We start from the raw sequence: 25506 nt of genomic DNA, 5'->3' as shown, positions 1-25506 counted from the left end.
GACCATATGTGATTACAGGTGTGTCACCATATGGATATGTAGAGCTTCAGGATAATGACTCTAACAAAAAATTTATTGTTAATGGACAAAGAGTCAACATTATCTTGAAAGCAATTTTGAGAAAGAATGCTCAAAACTGAGACTTGATTAAAGCTCAGTAATAGTCCAGCTAAAGACAATAAAGAAGCGCTTGCTGGGAGGCAACCCAGCCATTAACAAAGCTTATTTGTTAATTAAATGATAATTTTACGGGTTCATATTAATTATCTTCAAGGTAAAGTATCAATTGCATGAGGCCACAGAGTTACAGAAGGATACAGAGGATAAAACAGCAAAAAGAAGCTCACTGGTGCGAAAACGCCAATAAAAGCTGTTTTGGGCGTTAAACGCCCAAAAGAAGCATCTACTGGGTGTTTAACGCCAGTAGGGATAGCCATTGGGGCGTTAAACGCCAGAATGGATACCATTCTGGGCGTTTAACGCCAGATTTGCAGCATCCTGGGTGTTCAGAAAAACGCCCAGTGATAAAGGATTTTCTGGCGTTTAACGCCAGCCAGAAGCTACAACTGGGCGTTAAACGCCCAAGAGAAGCTACAGATGGGCGTTAAACGCCCAAAACATGCAGCAGTTAGGCGTTTAACGCCAGGATTGTGGGGAGAAGGTAACTTCATTTTTACTTCAAATTTTTTTCCATTTTTCATGTTTCAATTCATGATTTCTTGCATAAACATGTTACAAACTCTCATCTTTCAACTTCAATTTCGAAAAATTTTAATCCTAAACATATTTCTTAATTTTTCTTTAATATCTTTTCAAACCTTTTTCAAAACTCATTTATCTTTTTGAATTCTTTTTAAATCTTTTTAAATTCTTCTCAAATCTTTTTAAACTCATCATATCTTCTTTTCAAAATTCAGATATATCTTTTTCAAATATCTTTCATATCTTTTCAATTTTAAATTACATCTTTTTCCTATCATACTTATCTTTTACAAATCAGATCTTCTATCCTATCTTCTTCAAAAAATTTCGAAAACCCACCCCTTCCCTTTAAATCCGCGTTTGGCCTCCCTCGTCTCCTCCACAATTCGAACTTGGCTCTCCCTCTATCCCTCTTCTTTCCTTTCTTTTGCTTGAGGACAAGCAAACCTCTAAGTTTGGTGTGTTTATCTGTGACTACTAAGCCAATACCCACTAAGATCATGGCTCCTAAAGGAAAATAAACCACTCCAAGAGGCAAGAAAGAGAATATTCCAAAACCACTTTGGAATCAAGGGAAGTTCTTAACCAAAGAATATTCAGACTATTATTACAAAATAATGGGTCTAAGGTCAGTGATCCTGGAAGTTAAATTCAATCTGAAAGAAGACAAATATCCGGAGATCCAAGAGCAAATTCGAAACAGGAGCTTGGAAATCCTAGCAAATCCTGAAACAAAGGTGGGAAGAAACATGGTTCAGAAATTCTACTTTAATCTGTGGCAAACAGACAGGCAGAGAATAGCTGGAACCACCCTCTATGACTTTCGAACTCTGGTCAGAGGGAAGATTGTTCACCTCCACCCTGACAAAATAAGAGAGATCTTCAAGCTACCTCAACTGCAAGATGACCCAGACTTCTTTAATAGGAGAATGATGAGAACAAATAAGAGCTTGGACAAAATTCTAGAGGACATATGCCTCCCTAGAACCAAGTGGACAACCAACACAAAGGGTGTCCCAAACCAACTCAAGAGAGGAGATCTCAAACCAGTCGCTAGAGGCTGTCTGGACTTCATTGGGCGTTCTATACTGCCTACTAGCAACCGCTCTGAAGTCACCATCAAAAGAGCAGTAATGATCCATTACATTATGTTGGAAAAAGAAGTGGAAGTTCATCAGCTGATTTCTTGTGAACTTTACACAATTACAAACAAGAACTCCAAAGATGCCAAATTGGCTTATCCAAGCTTAATCTCTATGCTATGTAAAGATACTGGGGATAAAGATGGGAGTAAATGCGTATATCTCAGTTAAGCAACCAATCACCAAAAAGTCAATGGAAGGACAACAAGTGCAGGACGACCCCATCAAGAAGAAAGCACAGGAGTTCCTCCCGAAAATCCCTCAAATTGAATACTGGGAGTGTCTTGAAGCATCTGTTACAAAGTTGCAAAAAGCTATAGACCAACTAAAGGAAGAACAACAAAATCAAAATAGCATGCTTTGCAAACTGCTTAGGGAACAAGAAGAGCAAGGGCGTGAACTGAAGGAACTGAAGCGTCAGAAGCTATCTCTTGAAGGGCCAAGCACCCCACAGACTAAAGGAGCATCCACCTTCCAAAATAAAGGTTGTTGAGTCCTAATCTTAGCCTTAACTCTGTGATAATTATTCTTATTAGGAATTTACCTTAGAAGTTATATATGAGTAGTAGTAATTAGTATCTCTATTTTGATTTTATCTCCAATTAAGCTATAATTTATTTTTCTCATCATCATCAAACATGAATAAAATAGCATATTTTTAGAATAAGGAGGCAATATTTTTTTGAGTTTTTAATAAGAAAAATTCAAATGATTTATATGTGGTGGCAATACTTTTTGTCTTCTGAATGAATGCTTAAACAGTGCATAATTTTGATAGTGGAGTTTATGAATGTTAAATCTGTTAGCTCTTGAAGGAATGATGAACCAGAGAAATGTTATTGATGATCTAAAAAATCATGAAATTGATTCTTGAAGCAAGAAAAAGCAGTGAAAAATAAAGCTTGCGAAAAAAACAAAAGAAAAAGAAAAAGCAAGCAGAAAATGCCAATAGCCTCTTAAACCAAAAGACAAGGGCAAAAAAGGATCCAAGGCTTTGAGTATCAATGGAAAGGAGGGCCTAAAGGAATAAAATCCTGGCCTAAGCGGCTAAATCAAGTTGTCCCTAACCATGTGCTTGTGTCATGAAGGTCCAGGTGAAGAGCTTGAGACTGAGTGGTTAAAGTCATGATCCAAAGCAAAAGAGTGTGCCTAAGAACTCTGGACACCTCTAACTGGGGACTTTAGCAAAGCTGAGTCACAATTTGAAAAGGTTCACCCAGTTATGTATCTGTGGCATTTATGTATCTGGTGGTAATACTGAAAAACAAAATACTTAGGGTCACAGCCAAGACTCATAAGTAACTGTGTTTAAGAATCAACATACTGAAATAGGAGAACCAATAATATTATCTGAATTATGAGTTCCTATAGATGCCAATCATTCTGAATTTCAAAGGATAAAGTAAGATGCCAAAACTGTTCGGAAGCAAAAAGCTACTAGTCCCGCTCATCTAATTAGAATCTGAGCTTCACTTAAAACTCTGAGATATTATTGCTTCTTGATTTCTTTTTATCCTATTTTATTTATCTAGTTGCTTGGGGACAAGTAACAGTTTAAGTTTGGTGTTGTGATGAGCGGATATTTTATACGCTTTTTAGGAGGGTAATTTCATGTAGTTTTTAGTATGTTTTAGTTAGTTTTTAGTATATTTTTATTATTTTTTAGGCAAAATTTATATTTCTAGACTTTACTATGAGTTTGTGTATTTTTCTGTGATTTCAGGTATTTTCTGTTTGAAATTAAAGGATCTGAGCAAAAATCTGATTCAGGCTGAAAAAGGACTGTTGATGCTGTTGGATTCTGACCTCCCTGCACTCGGAATAGATTTTCTGGAGCTACAGGAGTCCAATTGGCGCGCTCTTAATTCCGTTGGAAAGTAGACATTCAGGGCTTTCCAGCAATATATAATAGTCCATACCTTGCTCGAAGATAAATGATGTAAACTGGTGTTTGACGCCAACGCCAGAAACATGTTACAAGTTGGAGTTAAACGCCTAAAACAGGTAACAACCAGGCGTTTAACTCTAGAAATAGCCTATGCACGTGTAAAGCTCAAAGCTCAGCCCCACCACACACCAAGTGGGCCCCATAAGTAGATTTCTGCACTATCTATCTCAGTTTACTCATTTTCTGTAAACCTAGGTTACTAGTTTAGTATTTAAACAACTTTTAGAGATTTATTTTATACCTCATGACATTTTTAGATCTGAACTTTGTACTTTTTGACGGCATGAGTCTCTAAACTCCATTGTTGGGGGTGAGGAGCTCTGCTGTGTCTAGATAGATTAATGTAATTATTTCTGTTTTCTATTCAAACACGCTTGTTTCTATCCAAGATATTCATTCGCACTTCAATATGACGAATGTGATGATCCGTGACACTCATCATCATTCTCAACCTATGAACGCGTGCCTGACAACTACCCCGTTCTACCTTAGATTGAATGAGTATCTCTTAGATCCCTTAATCAGAGTCTTCGTGGTATAAGCTAGAATCCATTGGCAGCATTCTTGAGAATCCGGAAAGTCTAAACCTTGTCTGTGGTATTCCGAGTAGGATTCAGGGATTGGATGAATGTGACGAGCTTCAAACTCACAAGAGTTGGGCGTAGTGACAGACGCAAAAGGATCGATGGATCCTATGCCAACATGAGTGAGAACCGATAGATGATTAGCTGTGCGGTGACAGCACACCTAGACCATTTTCATTGAGAGGATGGATGGTAGCCATTGACAACGATGACCCACCAAACATACAGCTTGCCATGGGAGGGAACTTGCGTGCGTAAAGACGAAGATAGGAAGAAAGCAGAGATTCAGGAGACAAAGCATCTCCAAAACTCCAACATATTCTCCATTACTGCATAACAAGTATTTATTTCATGTTCTTTTGTTCATTTGCAAGTCAACTGATAATTATAATTGATATCCTGACTAAGAGTTACAAGATAACCATAACTTGCTTCAAGCCAACAATCTCCGTGGGATCGACCCTTACTCACGTAAGGTATTACTTGGACGACCCAGTGCACTTGCTGGTTAGTTGTGCGAAGTTGTGAAGAATTGTGATTTCCAATTTCGTGCACCAATCAATGTGTTAGATTGTTCTCCAGTGTTCGATGATATTCTAAATGACCGTGCTCCGGAGGTAAATTATGCTATTAATGGTAATAATTATACTATAGGATACTATTTAGCAGATGGTATTTATCCTGAATGGGTCACATTTGTCAAATCAATCTCAAAGCCACAAGGAGAGAAACACAAGTTATTTGCACAATACCAAAAAGTGCAAAGAAAAGATGTGGAGCGAGCGTTCAGAGTGTTGCAAGCACGCTTTGCAATTATACGTGGTCCAGCTCGCTTTTGAAAAAAGAAGAAGCTTGCCAACATAATGAGAGCTTGTATTATATTGCATAATATGATTGTTGAGGATGAAAGAGACACTTATGCAGGAAATTTTGCTCAAGGCTTAGAATATGATGATGTCGAAAATGGCTTTTCACAACCTCAGTTGGGAGAAGAAGATTTTGCACCATACCTTCAATTTTTCCAAAGAAATGCCCAACTTCAAAATAGGCAGCAGCATAGACAATTGAAAGAGGACTTGATTGAACACATATGGCAATTTCACAATGCTTGTCGTCAACTACAGAGCTTTATTATGTTTTTCTTTGTATTAAGTAATTTTACAAATTAGTGTAATCCCGATTTATATATTGTGTATTATTGTTATATATGAATTTATTTAATATTAATATCTTTTAATAGTGAATTATTTTTAAATTTATAAATTTAAATTATATTATTGAAAAAAATTAATTACATTAATTTTAAGTATTTTAATTAATTAATTAAGTGGGACCACAACAGGGACTAAAGTTAGTTCCTCCTAATGGAGAAGAGAGAGATGCTTTGAGTTCCTATTTACTGTTTATGACGCAAAAATTGAGGTGGCGTTACTTTTTATGACAGGTGGGTTATAAATAGAAACTGAGATGAGTTTCCTAGTGGAGATGGTCTAAATTTTATCTTAATCCAAAATTGAAAAAAAAAAGGTTGAGAGAAATGAAAAAATCTAATTTTTTAGCCTTTTCAATAATACAAATTTTTAAAAATATATATTAAAAAAAATTCACCTCAGAAAAATCTTCTAAAGACTGGATGTGAAACAAAAAGAGAAGAAACCTAAAATAAATATGCATACAGATACATACATGTGGAGAGAGAGAGGGAGAGAGATATTAGGGGGAAAAATAACGTGATATGCATTAAGATTGAGAGATTCAAAGTGTTGAGATTCGATTTTGTAAAAGAAGATAAAAGAAGAGAGAAGAGGCAGAAGCTATTTAAGCAGTGAGAATAAGGTGACTGAGAGAAATGAGTGTATGCATAGTAGTCAAGGAATAGAAGAAAAAACATAGCACCTATTATAGAAAAAATAAAAAGTAAGACTAGATTAAACCACTTAAAAAGATGTAGTCAAGGAATAGAAGAAAAAACATAGCACATAAAAAATGCATATTTCTCTTTCCCAAACACTTACCTTAAAAGAGACAATATGGATCAACAGACCAGTGCAACAACGATGATGATTATGCACGTCACAGTCGACTTGATTTTTTCTAGAAAAAAATCGCACGACACATCAGCTTAGATTAACAGTATTAAAGAGTAGGAAAAGAACAAGAATCTTTGTTTTTTAGTGGAAGGAAGAGGGACAGAAGTTGAGGTTTTAATGTTATGGAGAAAAAATATATCAAACACACCACATGTTGTCGTTTTAACCAAAACACGCACCAAATCCAATACAACGTCATTTTTGGAGTGCTAATGTAGTTGGAAGCAATTCACCTCAGCTTTTCAATGGCCAATGATAGACAAAAACTGCTTAAAAAATTACTATGAATTCTAAAGTGCAATTTCGAAAACATAATTAAATAATTATTAATTTTAGGAATTAGTTTGAGACAAAAATCTAACTTTAAAGGGATTGGGATAATAATTAAGGAAAAGAATATTTGTAAGAATGGTTTTTTAGAGATGATATTGATATTAAGGAGGTGTTAACTTAGATCCTAAGTTGGGGTGGTTCTCGAAAGGAATAAGGCGAATTATTAGTCGACAATAATCTAATAAATTAGTAGCAAGGGTAATTTCTGCAAGAAATTTGAATTCTTAAATCACTCTTCGTCCAAAAAGTATAAGATTAAGGTTTTATATCACAAATGAAACATGTGTCTTTATCTAGAATGTTCAGATATAAGAATTTAAAAGTATTCTTCTAATCTTAGTATGTATTAGGATATATGCTTCTTATGGGCAACATGCATTTAGAAGAGGTGTTCTTAGACCAACTATTATATTGGATTGCTAGTGAATTTTGTCATTACACGCTATGTAATACTAAATAGAAAGATAAAATTAATTAATTTAGGTTAGTTGAGTGACCAATTCACTTATCCATTTAAAGTAAATATTGATGATTCGAATTTTATCTTATGTATATACTAATTTAATGGTCAACAATAAATTTTTAAATAAAATTCAGATTTGCAACAAAAGATTAGTCATTGACAATGAAAAGAGTTTTGAATAGAATTAAAGAGAATAAGTATTAAATTTTGACAATTCAACAAAAAAAAAATGTCATTAATGAGGGATCACATTTAAAATCTATAATAATATTATATGTATATAAAAATTAATTACCAAATTAGTTATTCATATAAAATACATACTAAAATATAAATTACTTATTAAAATAAATTTAATAACATATATTTATACACAAATATATAATTATTAACATTAAATAATTGATATGAGCAATATATTTTATTATATTATATTATAAATATTTTTTGCCAATACTCTCATATTAAGATTCCAATGCAAATAAAGATGTCATCATGTGTCTGCAATTCTAATTGATTTGAAGGCCGGTGTCATATGCTTCCCCAGCATTCCAATCACTGGGGATAGGTTTCTTGGGATGCACCCAAACAAGCCTTTCACCACAATCCATTTGGAACCTTAAGGTGATTTTACCACTTGGTGGGTTCTCATAATCAAAAACTGTTCCATACACCCTTCGCAGTGGACTCCATTCTTTGTGATCTTCCTGTAATAACATTGATGATAACATTACATCGATGTAAACACACAAGAACACAAGCAATTAAATAAATGGAAAATGAATGGCAACTTCGATATTTATTCAATCCTTTATTAGTTTAGACATTAGAAATTGATACATTAATAAGAATTTTAGAGTGAACACTTAGTTATCATCAATTTAAATTTTCAGAGATTCTCTTAAACTATTTGTCGTGTCAAATAATTAAGTAATATTTACATTGATATAAAAAATATTTAGTAAATTAAATAAATGTGTATATGTATATATTTTATTTATACGTACCTGCCACAACTGAACAGCAGCAACGTCACATTTTCCACCAACATTGAGAAGCAACATAGCAAAGTAATAAGGATTATTGCTCTTTTCATGGATCTTAACAAGAACATTGCGGTTAGAGTATTTACAAGAGACCCTCTTGTATTCAATGTCCACAACACCATATTTCATCAACTTTGCAGAAGCAGCTGAGTCACGTGCCAAATTTGAGAATGCATGTTCGCTCATTATGAACTCTGTTCTGTCTCCTTCACCGTAATCTGTTACTACTACACGTGTTCCATCTTCGTCACAATATTGTGCTATTTTACACCGAATCTGAATTATCAATTTATCATGTAATTAATTGGTAAATACATATTCACTATATATTATTTCTAGATTTAATTTGGTAAACCTAATTAATTAAAAATCATATATATCATTTAGCATTATTCATCACTAAAAAAATGGAAAATAAATAAAATTATTACCTGATAGCATGCGCCGCAACCATTTCCACCTTTCCAAATATCACCGGACACGGCCGCAACATTGCCACCGTTGACAGTCCTTCCGTACTCGCCATAGCCACAAGCTCCCCCTAAAGATATATAATATATTCATCCACAAACCATTGTTATTACATTTTTAATATTATAAGATGTTGGAATTAAATTTTAGACCTTTTTACAGGTTATAAATACATCGTGGAATTCATTATTACAGGAGCTTTTGAATATTCTAATGTTATGAAAAAATTATTTTTCTAAAATTTAATCATTAAATATAAAGTTTATGAATTGTTGTTGGTTTGTCTTCATGTATTTCAATAAATTCAGTCTATCCAAAATTTATATATCGTCATCGCTAAGTTCGATTTAAATATCAAAAGTTCTTGTTAAAAAATGAATAAGTATATAATTAAGATATATAAAACTTAAGAGAGAGAATATATATATAAATAGAAAATATTAAAAGATTATTAAAATTTATAATTTTTAATTTTTAATTAATAATTAATATTTAAAAATATGAAGTAAAAATATGTAATTGAATTACTAGGTTAATGAAACTAAAAATGGAAGACCGCACATATTGATTTTGTCTTCGGAAAGAAATAAAATGAAAGAGTAGGGCTATACATGGATTCCCGTAGCCATCAGGGGTATTGTAATAAGATGCTCTTGATTTCCTATATGAATCCGCAAAACAGCACACTGCACTATTTAAGACCAATAATATGAGACAAACAACCCCAAGTTTGTGCATAAAACTAAGCTCCATTTCTATATAATATATATATGGTGACAACTGACAAACACTTGGTCACAAATAGGTAGGTGATGAAATAATAAAACTATTTGTGAAGTAAGAATGATAGATAATAATTATTAACAAGAGAGAAGGCTTATGGTTTATAGTATGAAATTAACACAAAAACATGTGGTGTCGTATTTATAGCATATATAGTAGTGCTTCCTTATTGAGGTACCGTGGTGACCCACCACTTTTTAGTTTCTTTCAACGTTACGATTATTGAATGCTTAAGGATTCTCATAATGATGTGTAAATATTTTTCAAACTTGGCTGCAGATGATTTACTTATGGGCAACTCCTAAAAATCGGCCATCGGATATTTTTTATTTATAACGTGAGATTCGAATTTCTAACTTTTTAGTTAATAATGTTAGGTAATTAATATTTTTAATTATTTTAAAATAATTTTGTTTATTTTAAAATATAAATCTTAAATCATAAATATTTAATTATAAATTTTAAATTATAAATTTAAATATTAAAATTCATTAATAATATTAACTAACTAAAAATTAGTTCTCCACACTTATTATTAATCAAATGATACATTACAGGGTAGATCCACATATAATTAACGATACATAAATATAAGCATGTATGTTGAGAGCAATCAGAATGCAATATTGATCCATGTTATCAATGTTTTAAAATTTTGGTGCGTACATTCTTATACTAATGTGAAAGTTTGACATATTCTTAATTAATCAATCGGAAATTATATACTAAATGGAATATATAACATTCAGTAATTAAGGTTTTCAACAATTTCGTTTTAGTTTCTAATTCTTAATTAAAATTCTATATATTGTTCATTAATGTAATTAGTTGTATAAATGCTAATAAATATTTGGTAAATGCTATCATACTCTCTCTAAAATAAAGAGTAAATTATCCATTGTGATATATATAGTGCTTATAATTATAATTAAGTTGAATGTTAACAATAATAATTAGGTATATATTCTTTATTTTTCTTTCTCTCTCTTGTGATTATTTAAATTTAGTTTAGTACTACCAGTCTAGGTGGTGGTGGTGGCTATCACCGCCGAAAAAATCTCTTTGCAGTGAACTCACAAATTCATCAACAAGGTGCAAGTACATATTCAGCTCGTTACACGTGGCAATATTTGTGCTACCGAGGTACGGAAAATCTCTGCTATATAGGCACAACTCCATCATCTTCTGTATGGTGATAACATCCTCGAAATTCACTATCCGCAAAACCTTTGTCCCCCTGAAAGTGATTAAATTCTTGTGCATAATTGTCACATCGTCTTGCAAATCCTATTGTCTACAATTGAATTCAATGTAATCTCCACCTCATCGACAACAATGTCTTTAACCTCATGAGGATCCCAATCTACCATCCCATGAAACTTGTATTTGACATCATCAACAACAATGTCTTTAACTGTGTTTATGACTTGAGGATCTAAATTTTCAAATGTCTTTATGACTTCTATCATCACGGACTATAGGAGAGCCAAATTCTCCTCTACCTTCAAGTGCATCAATTGCATTCGTAGAGATCTCTTCCACTTCATAAAATTCATATGATGAATCACTTTCAATATATATATATATATATATATATATATATATATATATATATATATATATATATATATATATATATATATATATATATATCACAAGGGGTAATTTACCCTTTATTTTAGAGAGGGAACGATAGAATTCACCTAAATATTTTTAACAAAATTACCCTAACTTTGTTTACTAATATTTATATCGATTTTAATTTTTAAATTGATCCAAAGCATGCTACAAATATGATCTTATCTCATTATTAGTGCAAATAAAATATAAGAATATCTCTACATCCATGTAAATAATTCATCCAAAATATCCAAGTTACTTTTTCCAGACGCGCCTCTCCCATACCCTCACTCGTTTGTCATACACTCGCCGCATATAACGTGAAGCTTCTCTGCTGCGTGATAAACCTTTGTTCAATGTAAACCTTCTGTTGCAACGTAAACCTTGTTCTCTGCTCGCGTTTTCGTTCTTCTTCTTAGTAATAAGCTTCGTCGTTCTCTTCTGTTCGCGTTTTTCTTTATTGTTCTTCTTCTTCTTCTCTGCTCGCATTCTTCCTTATTGATCTGCATTGACTTCAATGCAATAAGCTTCTTTGTTCTTCTTCTTTTTCGTTTTCTTCTTCGATCGTCACTTCTAAATCGAAACAATGAATGATTCAACTTCAAATAAGTTGAATGAGAATGATTTGGATTATTCTTCTGAAACGAATCATGCTGATGAGGTTTGGATTATTCAATTTTGAATTGAATTGAATGAAATGCATTTGTTAATTTCATTTGAATTGAATTTAATGGACGTATGTGTTTTTGAATCTGAATTGAATTGAATTGAATTGATAATATCTAAATTGTAGACAGAGGTCTTTTGAATTTGATTTTATATAATTGATTATATTTCATTCACTCAATACTATACAATTATTTCACCATAAGTACATATTTCGATTCATTATGCAAAAAGCTTTTGAATTGGATTTTATATAATGGATTATCTTTCGTTCACTGAGTATTATATAATTGTTTCACCATAATGACATTTTCGGTTCATTATGCAGACCGGGTATGTTATGGATGTAAAATTTGTCCTAAAGGTAAGGATGATTTTCAAGACACTAGGAGAAGCTGGAAAGTTCTACAAACATTATTCCAAACTTGCTGGTTTTTCTACAAAAATAAGGAACACGATTTGGAAGGGAGACGAGGTTAAGAATCAACAAATTGTATGCAGCAAAGAGGGAAGGTGGAAATCCAAGATATCTCTAACTTTGAAAACAAACCCGTCAGTTGGGTTAAACTGTCCAGTTAAGATTTATGTACATATAATGAACGATGTTAGTCTCTGGACAATTTCTAAAATCGTTCTGAATCACTCACATCCCTGCTGTCCAAACCGGGCAGAGATGCTCAAACAACACAGGGAGCTATGCATGTTCGTGCGTCGCACCATTGAAACCAACGAGGAAGCCAAAATCAGACCGAGCAAAACTTACCAATCATTTGTAACAGTAGCCAGCAGCCACCGTGAACTAAGTTTTATAGAAAAAGACGTGAGGAATTACATCACAAGGGAAGTAAGGAATGTTTCTGAACAAGACGATGCCAAAGAATTTGGGAAGTACCTACTAAGAATGAAAGAGAAGAACCAAAATTTCTTTTTTGAGCTCAACCTCGAACGCGATCACTCCATCAAACATGCATTCTGGGCCGACGCAAGAAGCAGAGTATTTTGGAGACGTGGTTTATTCGACACCACCTGCAACACAAACAGGTATTCCGTTCAGTCACGTATAGTTTTAGGTTCAGTGAATTTACAAATTTCGGTTCATCACTATCTTGGTGTGTCCATTTATGCAGGTACAATCTGGTTTTAGGTTCCTTTGTGGGCGTCAATCACCATGGTCAGTCGACACTTCTTGGATGCGCACTGATGAAAAATGAGGACATCTAATCATTCAAATGGCTATTCGAGTATTGGCTCCGTTGCATGGGAGGGAAGGCACCAAAAGGCATTCTTACCGACCAATGCACATCAATGTAGAAGGCGATTGAGATGTGCATGCCAACAACAATTTACCAGTGGTGAATTTGGCACATCATGGAGAAGATCCCAAACAAACTAAACGGCTACAAGGGACACGAAGAAATCGAACAAGAGATGAGCCATGTCGTTTAGAACTCGTACACGAAAGACGCATTCGATAGAAACTGGAACGATTTCCTCACAAAATACGGCCTCGAAGGCAACAAGTGGCTCTCAGGTAACCGAGATTTTAATTCAAATTATGTTCATGCCCATACCTTTTTGTTTCAAATCATGCACAGGTTTCGATTTACCACAGCTTATTGGTTCGGTTCATTCTGCAAAACTGTACGAGGATCGGCATATATGGACTTCTAGGCCGGGATGAGAAGCACAGAAAGGAGCGAGAGCATGCATGCATTTTTCAACAAGTTCATCACATGCAACAGCTCCCTGAGACAATTTGTGAAGCAATACGATAATTGCCTAGCAAGCAGAGAGAAAAGAAAGAGAGAATTTGACGCTACAGATTTTCACACCATGATACCGTGCGCAATAAAATCAGTAATAGAGGCCCAGTTTCAGCACGTGTATACCCACGAGAAGTTCAGGGAAGTTCAAGCACAATTCAGAGGTAAAGTGAACTGCATCACAAGATCAATGCATTCCACCCTAGGTTTCACAACATACGAAGTCATAGAGCTAGTTTTCAACTCCAAATTCAACATGTTTTTCGTCACCTACGATGTAGTATCACGAGAAGTAAAGTGCCAGTGCCTGGTGTTTGAGTCAAGGGGCATACTGTGCCACCATTCCCTGAGCGTCCTAAGCTTCGAGCGAGTGAATAACGTGGCACCAAAATACATACTGGAATGCTAGTGTAAGAACATAAAGAGGAGGCACACACACATCAAGAGCAACCAAGACGAGCCTCTACTAGAGTCGAGAAGCAAGAGATTCGACGATTTGGTATTTCGGTCACACAATATTTACAAATTTACATCTGAGTCCGAGGAGCTGACTGGAATTCTGCACCGAGCATTTGACAAGGTTATGTCCATTAGCCAAGATGCAAGAATATCAAGAGTGAAGTAAAGGAGAAAGTTCGTTATCCCATGAAGAAGCAACGTTGAGCGATGTGAACGACCTTTAAACCCCGCCACGCGTCAAAACAATAGGCCGGCCCAAGAACAAACTTGGATCAAATCGGGAAAAAAAGATTTCAAACACCACGAAAAAAAAGAAAAAGACAGCTCCAAGCGAGGTAGAATTGATTTGCTTTCGATTAGGGAAAAATTCATTTGTGCATTTTGCTAATATATGATTTATTATGTCTTTTGCAGTTGAACATTTTAGACGGCGGATCACACATTCAGTCAAGCTATAGCCTTTACAATTCACCAGATATGAATTATCCCAGAGAGGATTATACGAGTTTTAGTTTATATTAATGTAACTTTTTTTTCATCCATGAGCAAATTTCGGTTCACTGATGTTATAGTAGGGTTAATTTCTGACTGTTGTTAGTCTTTAATGAATAGTAACTTTTTTTTTGTTTTTGATATTAGCTTTGTGAAATTCTTTATTCAAAAGTCACTTTTTTTTTATTGAATGGTCAATTTATTGTGCTATGTCAGAGAGTTCAGGTGTTTCTAAAACTGAATATACTGATTGAAACATTGTGTTATAATTAGCTTTCTGCTATATTGATATATGCAATATTTTAGTTCATTCAGTGTATTAATTTTGGTTCATTGTGTTTTTTAGGATTCTTAATCTCTTGATAAATACGCTGATTCCATTCACTGTGAACCTGGAACAAAACAACAGCCAGATAGTTTCAACAGATATATAAATTAATATCTCAGACTGACAGGACAAGGAGTAATCCATCTTGAATCAGATATAAATATTAACATTAGATATATACATTGATATTAACATTTACATTAGTATTCACATAAATACATTGAAAGAAGAACTGTTTGCTCTTTTAAACAAGCTAAATAAAATATTATTAATTACAACCAGTCAATCATAGTATATCCTATTTACTATCTAAATTTGCACATGAGAATTTACAATAAGGGTTGGAGAGGGCAGCAGATGGCTTTGGGAGTTTTATTACTTCAGATGCTCGAATCACTTTGTCTCTGATTTTGTTCATTTCGTGTAATAGAATATTCGAACCATATTCGTGTCTGAAGCCATCAATCTCTTCCTATATTTCAATCAAAAGAAATTAGATACATAAGAAATGAGCCCAACTGAAATAAGAAATGAAAGAATTGCATTGATTTTGAAACTACTTACTTGTGTCCAAGCTTTATATTGATATCTCTTCCCGCTTTTGATCTTTCGAATATCAATTGTTTCGAGCCATTTCATGATGTATATGCCACAATCATAGCTAAGTAAGAATTCAGTAAAATACAATTAATAGTATACAAAATAAAACACACTAAAAATAGCACTATACAAGAGAAAGATTTTTACTCGTTGACCATTCAGCATGATATACTCTGCTTATTCTCCCTCTCTATCCTCCATTAAAGGTTCCGACCCAGCGTAAACCCTCATCTGAAAAATTATTAATCCCTGAAAGGGACACAAAAGTGAATAAAGAGAAGCAATAACAATGAATCGAACTCCTTTCATGTACTAAATAATTTGAATAATTTACAACAAAATAACTTACAACAAATTTGTTCAGCTTCACTCTTGATTCAGGTATATCTTTTTTCTTCTTATTCACAGGGTCAAGCACATAGAATGCCTTTTTCGGACATCGGCAATCTACAACTACCAATGCCCTCCATTGCAAATTGGTATAAACAGCTGAAGTTTGGGAAAATGATAGAATATTTCAGTCGAAACAATAGGAAACAAGAGAATTATCGAAGAATTTTTAGAAATGACAACTTACAAATGGATGCGATGCAGGTTTTCTTTTGTCAAGGAAACGGCGATGGTGGGCATACTGATCGATATCGAACCGATAGGTCTTCTTGGTCCTTGGATCAGTATAGTCCATGCCATGGGTTCCCAACATAAACATCTGCAAAACGAACATCAGTTAAATCATAAATGACCAGACAAGGGAATCTAATTGGCCAACACCACTGAAATAAACACAATTCATATGCTGAATAAAACGTGATAAACATTCAATCATCAAGAGAAAACTTTTCTTCATGCAAAAGAACTCAACAGAACACATAACAATCAGGTGAATCAATATGAACATCTCCACTGAACCGAACACAAATCATGCACTGAATAAAACGTGATTAATATTGATTTATCAAGAAAAACATTTTATGCATGCAAAATGACTCAACTGAACACCTGACAGTCAAATAAATCAACATGAACAACTCCACTGAACATAACTCGATTCATGTTTCGAATAAAACGCGATAAACATCAATCAACAGGGAATAAGAAATTTAGCTTACCACAATATCCAGCGGCACAATGTATATTTGTTCCTGAAACTGGTGACCTTTTATTTGGTTAAGAATCATGCTATGTATAGTGATCACCTATAGGAATAAAATTTATGAGATATAATGTATTAGAGTCTTTAGAAAAATCAATAACGTTAACTCAATTGGCAAAAAATTTACCGTGCTTTCCCCTTGTTGTTTGGGCATTAGAGACATGAAATATTGTCTAACCCCTTCGTAATTTGCCTCATGCTTCAAGACGAATATGGCATCATATTCGTTGCTATTATCTTTGGTCTGTTTCACATGTGTCATCCAACGATAACACTTTTCTATCAACTCCTCCATGATTTCTTTCTTTTTCTTCGAAGTTTTGTAAAGTTCAGCAGCTGTGAAGCTCGGCTTGGCACTCGTTGCTTTAGCAAATTTCAATGCCGCCGTCACCCCAGCATATACCACCACCTCTTCCAAGATTTCAAGCTGTGAAACAGTCGGCTCAGAGGGCTGAGTTGGTTGAGAGGGGGGACGGCACAATCTAGTAAAGGAAGTCACATCATATTCCCATTGCCTAGGATGATTCGTTGGAGGTTCTGGGTCCATATTCCTTGGTGAAGATTCCCCAGGAGTCTGCTTTTGTTGTTCCGATTGTTGTGCCGGTGCTTCTTCGAAGGGCTGCTGTTGTGGTTCCAAAGGGATGCTGCATTAAATAGAAAAATGTTCAATAATGATCCCAAATTATAATCGTATTCCATTAAAATTAATAAAAAGAAATTTATGTGCAACTTACTCATTATCAGAAGGGATATAGATATAGTCATCTTTCAGTAACTCTTCCTTAAGAGAATTGGGGAGAGATATCGCAATAGGATCACTAGGGAATGTAAATAAGGAAGAAGTTAATGTTGAATAATTAGAATAGGTTTTGAGAAATCGAAATTTGCACATTGAAAAAATCACATTTCCAAAGCTTGAGAACGACTTTCTTCTCGAACCTCAATTATTTGTAGGTCGGAAACAGGTGTAGTGCTACTGACGTTTAAACATGATTTCTGTGTGATTAATTAAACAAAAATTATTACCTAAATCTAAAAGAGGAACACAAATATTTTTAACTTACACTAGTGAAGTTCTAAAACTCTTCTTTTGATGGATTTTCTTTCTTTGAAAAACTTTTACTGGGGTTTTCGGGGTATTTTTCCTAAGAACAAAGATAACAAATTAAAATTAGAAACCAAGATTAAAATTAGAGGTCTAGAAACACATGAAATTTATTGTTGGAACCCACTAAATCGAAAGTAAAGGCTGGAATGAACCAATTTACCTAGAATTGTTTGGGGGATTTACAGACAGTGTGGAGCTCGCCTGAGTCTGTAAGAGAGGTTCGCTACCCAGATTTATAGTCGGCACTCTAAGAAAGATAAATAAATATTAGTAAGTGAATCTAGAGGAATTTGAGGAGATTTGATGAATTCATATTTGATGATGAATTTTGGTTAGAATTGAATTGATTTCATCATATAAACTTGCACTTATTCCCCTTAATAGCATGTTTTTGAATCTTCCTCCCAAATTGTGCTTGATTATGAAAATATGCTCTTTTGTGCTTAGTTTGATCTATTTTATTCCATTTGCCTTCCATTCGATGCCTTGATGTGTTTGTGAGTGATTTCAGGTGTATAAGGTAGGAATGGCTTGGAGAAAATAGAAGAAGAGCAGGCAAAGTAGAGGAAACTTGAAGAATCAAAGGAGATGAGCTCAGAGACCTGTGCGTGCACACAGCCTCTTGTGCGTCCGCACAGGAACCCAAGCAGAGCGCGTGGATTATTTCAAGAATGTCGCGCATCCAGTCAAGCATCGCCTAGTGTGCGTGCACACAGCTACTTGTGCATACGCACAAGTTGAGAATATTGCAAAGTATGCAGACGCACACGTCTGTGCGTCCGCACAGGTGTCTGCACATGACCTCATTAGAAAAGCACATGACTCATGATTTGAGAGCTTTGGAGGCCCATTTCTGAAGTCTTTTAGCTCATATTGGAAGGGAAATGAAGGATAGAACATAGCATAGCATTAGTAAAGTTTTAGGAGTAGAATAGAAGGTTTTTAGTTTTAGTTTTCTCTAAGTTTTTCTCATCTTCTCCATTAGGGTTTCATTAGAGTTTTACATTCCGAGTGTCATTTCTATTTTTGATAATTGGATTTTGCTAATCTCATTGTAATTATTCTCTTGTTATTACTCTTTATAGTTACATTGTTATTACTCTTTCTTCTCATTCAAGTTATAGTTCAATTTTGCTTCTCTTTTGCAGTTTCACTTTCTTGTTGATGATTTTGATGTTTGATATTTGTTCTATGCTTTCCTATGCTATTCTTGTTGATTGAATTCAATTGTTGCTTTTATTTCCAAGCCTTTTCTTATTTTTATCATGTTTAAGCTTTTTGCCCACCAAGTGTTTGACAAAATGTCAAACATGGTTTTAGGCTAAATTTTTGTCTCTTGGCTTGGGTAAAGTGAGCAATTGAGTTCCTAGAGTTGGAATGTCCAACATTTAGTGTCAATCAAGGTTCTGAAAACCGAACCGATCATTGAACCGCTCTAGCTACTGGTTTACTGGTTTAGAGGTTCAACCGGTTCGACCGTGGTTAAACCGAAAAAACCGTTTTATAATAAAATAATAAATAAAATATAAATAAACACATGAAAATATAATTATAGTCTAATCTAAACTTTAAAATATCATTCAAATTAAAAGTACTACATAAACCAAAATGTTATAATCTCATTCAACTACAAATTCAAAAGTCAAAAAATAAAACAACCAATCAAACATAACATAGCAACATCAAAATAATCCAAGTTTGTCATCAATCATCAACCCTACCAAGTGGAATAAGGTTTTTTGTTGTATATCTTTCTTATTTTAGCTTAAGTATTTGATTAGGATTTGCTGAAACATATATTTTTAGGTCCTGTCATTCACCCAAAAGAAGAAATTCTACCTTAAAATGTATCATCAACTTATCATCATGTTAGCAACCGTGGTTTCTAAAGAATGTACACTTGTGAATAACTAACAACCCATCTACAATAGAGCAGGATCATCATCACCGCCTTCTAAGATGTCCATGTTTAATCTTCATTTACATAATTAAACAAATATTTATATACCAAAAAATGTAATGAGAGAATCTTTCAAAGGTACCTCTCCTGCATCTTTTTTTGAAACTTCCCCCTCTGAAGCTAGAGCTCGGTCAGCACATAAATGGGAATGAGCCACATTTCCAACATAAGTGAAATCATACATGTTATTGCCATCACCAATAATGAACTGTTTAAGAGAGAATTAAAATTAAAGAATTAAAAGACTTTAAGAAATTTTCTGGTAATAAGTTACATGTGCATATTGCTCTGTCCAAATCCCTCTTTGTTTTTGGAAGCACAAAGGTTTTCTATTATTTGAAACAAGCCAATTTCTTTCAATTCATGGATCATCAAACTATATCCCACTCAAGATTAATTGTCCAAATTAATTAGCTACTGAAGGAGAGTACAAAAATTTATTAGGGCACTCACTACAAATGCAGTGCAAAGCATAGCCTTCAGTAGAAACTCACATTAAGAGTCAGGAAGTATGACTGAGTATGCCATAGCATCAGCTACAAGGCTCTACAAAGCAGTAAAGTCAAGCTAATTGCTAACTCTTTTCATTCTACTCAGCCCAAAGGGGATAGGATATAAGAGCAGAGAACAGATCGAATAAACATTAAGCCTACCTAAGTCACGCAAAAACTACAAAAATGTATTCTGTAGCCCATACTCAAATTGCTACATGAACACAAAGAAGAATCAAACAAAAATTGCAGATCAAGCACGAATTCAAAATTCAACAAAAAATAACTCGAAATCCAGAAAATCAAGTACGCTTAGAGACAATTAAAAAGAAAGTAGAATTATAAATCAAGTACGCTTAGAAATTATGATAATACTAAAAAAATAGATTTAACAACCCAACCAAAGAACAAATTAGAATCAACCATAGGGAGGACAATGGAAGAATAAAACTAAATCAGAATCAAACCAACAATAAGAATAAAAAAGTTCAGAATAAAAACAAATCAGAATCAAAATCAAACAGAGGCTCCATTACAGATTCAAATGCGAGGAAGGATGACGGCGCTGGAAACGGAGAGCTGGCGACGGAGGCAGGAACAGAGATGGCGCCGGCGACGGTGGAACAAAGCTTCACGACGGAGGCAGGAGGCGAGCCCGGCGACTATTCTTCCACTACTGAGAGTTTGATACGTTAGCTGAGTGAGGGACCGAGTGAGCTTCGAAGCTCCAACCGGCGACGGCGTCAGGAGGTCCGGCGGCTGAACGAAAGGGAGAGATTGAGCTCACCGACGTTGAGAGGAACGGCTAGCTCGAGGGTGATGGGAGGGATGAGAGAGGGTGTAATGTTGCGCCGTTGGAGAGTTGGAGATAGGGTTGGCAACTGGTATTGGGGCTTACTTACTGAATGCTAAACGTCTAAACGGTGCGTTTTAAGCATTTTTGTGCAAAGTAAAAAAACCGGCCGGGTCCCGGTTCGGTTCGATTGACCGGTTACCGACCGGTTTAGCGGTTCAATAACGATTTTCATTTTTTCTAGTTTTAGCATATAACCGAATCGTAATTCTCACCGGTTCGTGGTTCGACCGGTTTGACCGGCCGGTTTGAACCGGTTTTCATAACATTGGTGTCAATCCTTGGATTGTTAATTGTTCTTGTTCCCACTAACGCTAAGTTGTTGCTAAGGCAATTAGCAAGCAATTTAGGATTTGTGGGTTAAGAACACTTATGCTCATTTAACTTACCTTCTGATGTGAGGGTTGATCAAGTGAGATTAATCCAACATAATTGGCATAGTTGTGGTTCCAACAAGGAAAGGATCCTTAGCTCACTCCAAGCCAAGACCCCTTTTTATGCTTTCAATCTTTCATACATTGCTATGTTAATCTCTTTTATACTTTACTTGTTTATATTACATAGTCGGTTCTTTAATTTCTTCATTAGTTCAATCATTACAATTTTGCATGTTCTTTTATTGTCTTATATGTTCATTTCTTCATTGACAACCTCTTGATCACTACAACCGGAATTCGCATACTCATTGTCCTTTGGTGATTCCTTGGGAGACGACCCGGGAGTCAAATACTCTCGGTTTAAATTGGTTTTGAGTTGTGACACATCTTGTGAATTTTCAAATTGGTCAGCAACCAATTGTTGGGTTTGGGTCTATACTTACAACGTTAGTCCTATTTTGAGAAATCTCAACTCGTATGATTGGGCGTCGTCAAGGTTCTAGAAAAAGTTAGAAAGAAAGAAAAAGAACTTGGTCTAAGAAACCGAATCTTACGTCTCAGAGAAATCATTTTGTGCCTCCGTCGAGTCTATCTGATCCGGAGCAACATTTGCTGTCTGAGCTCCATCATTTCTTTTCTTTGATCTCTTTTCTCTTATCATCTCCAATGCTTATCTTCTTCTTTCCGCAACGCTGTCTTTTAATTTACTTGTTCAATTCTGAAAGTTCATAAAAATAAGTATCAATGAACCTAAAACGAAAGCATCAATAAAAGAAAATATGATTTGAGAAACTTACTCCTTGTTAGATTTGGTTTGTTTTTTGCCACCCGCTGCGGTCGTTTTCTTTTTACTATGGGTGTTTTTTCAATTTCTTTTTCTCTGCAACACAGAAAAACACATCGAATTTATACTGAAGAAAAATATAAGCAAGAAAAGACACTAACAATCAAGTGAACAAAAATGACAGACTCCACTAACGTAATTAATGTGCTGAATAAAATGTGAGACACATTCAACCATCAAGAAAAATATTTCTGCATGAAAAGGGAGAAGTGAAGACGCAAACAATCAAGTGAACGAAAATTACAAAGACTACTGAACCAAAAGCAATTCATGTGCTGAAAAAAAGGTGATACACATTCAATCATCAAGAAAAATATTTCTAGATGAAGAGGGCCTCAACTGGACACTTGACAATCAAATGAATCAACTTGAGCAACTCCAGTGAACAATATGACATTTGTAATTTAGTTAACAAGCATACATAAACAATTTTCAGCGAAGAAAAGCAAAACTAAACTAGAGGAATATCATATAATCATATAAATGAATATCGCCCAATACTTAATGGCTTTCACATTTGCTTGTGATCTTTGAATCTGTTGGCACAGGCTTCCTTTTTTGCTTTGTTTTTTAACCACCTTCTGTGGTTGTTTTCTTTTCCTTGTGGCATCCTTTTCAATTTCTTCTTCTCTGCATTACATGGGAACAAGCACATAAAAATATTTTAAGCAAATACAAGTAAAATGAAACCAATATAAAGATCAAACTTACTGGTTTCGAATTCACTTTTGCTTTCAAAATTTGTGGGACTGCTTTCAGTTTCTCTTGTTTCTGAATCTGTGTCAACAAGCTTTTGTTTTTCAACCACCCTCTATTGTCTTGTTCTTTTTGTTGGTGGTGTTTTTTCAGATTCAAATTCAGATTCAGATTCAAAAACTGTGTCTTTTTCCGAAGAAGAATCTAGATCAACAATTTTCTTTTCTTCTTTCTTCCCTTTTCCTTTTTTATCTAACTTCTTTGTTTTTATTTTTTCCTTTTTTATTTGGTTTCTATACAAAAGTCCCTAAAACAAAAACGTATTTAATGAGCAAATACACTAACAATCACCTGAACCAAAATGAGCATGTCCACTGAACCAAAGAAGATTCATATGGTGAATAAAGCGTGATAAATTTTTAATCATCAAGAAAAATATTTCTGCATGTACAAGAATTCAAATGGACACAATAATTCAAATGGACACACTAAAATTAATTATAACCTAAAAACACGAGCTTATTTGGTTAGCAGAGTATTTTAGAAGCATCTGAAACAAAATTTTAGGGTGAAATTTTTGTTTAATTTACCAATGTGTCCGTTGCTTCCTCCGATATCCGGTCGAGCATCATTTTCTTTGTCCAATGAGCCACCCATGGTGGCAGAGGAGCATCAGGTCCAAAAATGCGAGGGAACTTGGTTTCATGGAAGTAAATCAGCATCAAAACAAAAACACGGCCATCAACGGACTATTTCCTTCCCTTTCTCTTGTTTTCAATTCCTTTCCTCAAGAAGCTGAGCACATGTTTTACCCAATCCCACTCTCGGATGTTGTCCATACAAAAGATAGGTGGCTTATGGATCGAGGAGGCCATGCTTACCGTCGTTGGCAGCAAGAAGCACTTCTGTAAGAAGATGACAAAAGTCCTCCAAAATTTTTGTCGGTTCTCCTCCCCTTCAACACTCATATCCAAGACAGACTTTGTCAAAGTTACCAACGTAACATTTTTGAGACTGTCAAATATTGCCTTGTCTTCCGGATTCAGTTTATCATAATCAAACTTTTTAGGAAAACGATTCCTACAATATTTTAATAACAACAAATCAGCCAAAAAGGCTCAGTTTAATTTTCTGTACCCCAATGAACCGAAATTAAAGGAAACAATGAACCGAAATCAAGCAGGAAGTTGAAAGTGTATTACCGCCGTTGCTTATGCCCAGTGCAGCTGCTACCTTGCGAGGAGTTATGTATATTTTCTCCTGGAGAGTTTTCAGGCATCCATGATACTCATCATAGAGACATTCATTTCCGGGACGTGTTAGGGCACCGAATCCCATTTCTTTAACTATATCTTTTATTTCCTGACTCATATTCTTGAACATTGTTGCTATTGCCTTTGTTTGGCATCTGCAATGATGAGTTTTCTACAAGTTTTGAAACAGAATGCGAGGATATAATTATAATACAAAATAGATATTATTTGAATGAAAGCGGATAATTATTTGTGCTTACATTATAGCGCGGCTTATCCTTCTTTGTCACCATTGTCTTCTTGAGTTTTGATGTAATGAAAAAGTTTGGTCAATACTTCACTCAATACATCGACAAGTACAAGCATGCATATCTTAATCAAGTCAATTAAAATGTCCCAACCCACTGAACGAATCCCCTTGATGCACTGAATAAAACATGATAAATAATGAAACAACTAGAAAAGCATTGCTGCATGAATCAGAATAACCCTAAATCCCGAACACACTAAATATCAAGTGAATGAAAATCACCAAACCCACCGAACCGAACACAATTCATGTGGTGAATAAATCATTATAAACTTTCAATCATCAAGAATAATATTTGTCCATGCAAAAGAAATTAATTGAACATAGTAACAACCAAGTTCAAATTTACATACACTATCCACATAATTGAATGAAAATAAGAACAAATTTCATTCAAATTCCTAGTTACACTGTAAAAATGCAATCAGAATAACCTTAAACCCTGAACACACTAAATATTCAAGTGAATGAAAATCACCAAGTCCACCGAACTGGATAACAGTCATGTGGTGAATAAATCGTTATTAACTTTCAATCATCAAGAATAGCATTTCTCCATGCAAAAAAAGTCCACTGAATAGAGTAACAATCAAGTTCAAAGCCCTAGTTACACTATCCACTGAATTGAATGAAAATAAGAACAAATTTTATTCAAAACCCTAGTTACACTATAAAAATGCAATCAGAATAACCCTAAACCCTGAACACACTAAATATTCAAGTGAATGAAAATCACCAAGCCCACTGAACCGAACAACATTCATGTGGTGAATAAATCATTAAACTTTCAATCATCAAGAATAGTATTTCTCCATACAAAAGAAGTCCATTGAACAGAGTAACAATCAAGTTCAAAGCCCTAGTTACACTATCCACTGAACTGAATGAAAATAAGAACAAATATCATTCAAGGCCCTAATTACGCTGTAAAAATGCTGTCAGAATACGTCGATCTACTAAACGAAGCAAAT

General features: G+C 34.5%; 1 protein-coding gene across 1 annotated transcript; it reads right to left on the bottom strand.

Moving 5' to 3' along the window:
• Positions 1-7664: 7664 nt before the first annotated feature.
• LOC112775480 (expansin-like B1) lies at positions 7665-9683 on the bottom strand. Its single transcript, XM_025819492.3, has 4 exons — positions 9391-9683; positions 8740-8849; positions 8270-8584; positions 7665-7969 (listed from the first exon to the last, which is right to left on the bottom strand). The coding sequence occupies exons 1-4, from the start codon at positions 9530-9532 to the stop codon at positions 7772-7774; spliced, it is 765 nt and encodes a 254-aa protein (XP_025675277.1). The 5' UTR covers positions 9533-9683; the 3' UTR covers positions 7665-7771.
• Positions 9684-25506: the final 15823 nt, after the last annotated feature.

Source organism: Arachis hypogaea, chromosome 1 (assembly GCF_003086295.3).
Source record: "Arachis hypogaea cultivar Tifrunner chromosome 1, arahy.Tifrunner.gnm2.J5K5, whole genome shotgun sequence".
In the NCBI taxonomy this organism is placed as follows: domain Eukaryota; kingdom Viridiplantae; phylum Streptophyta; class Magnoliopsida; order Fabales; family Fabaceae; genus Arachis; species Arachis hypogaea.
This window is presented reverse-complemented; position numbering and strand designations above follow the sequence as displayed.

Bases quoted from the DNA above. Each gene is read 5' to 3' on its own strand.
- LOC112775480 (XM_025819492.3), bottom strand. From the start codon at position 9,532: ATGGAGCTTAGTTTTATGCACAAACTTGGGGTTGTTTGTCTCATATTA. The intron at 8,585-8,739 runs GTAATAATTTTA...TTGATAATTCAG, and splicing joins GTTGCGGCGCATGCTATCAG to ATTCGGTGTAAAATAGCACA. The intron at 7,970-8,269 runs GTACGTATAAAT...ATGTTATTACAG, and splicing joins CTGCTGTTCAGTTGTGGCAG to GAAGATCACAAAGAATGGAG.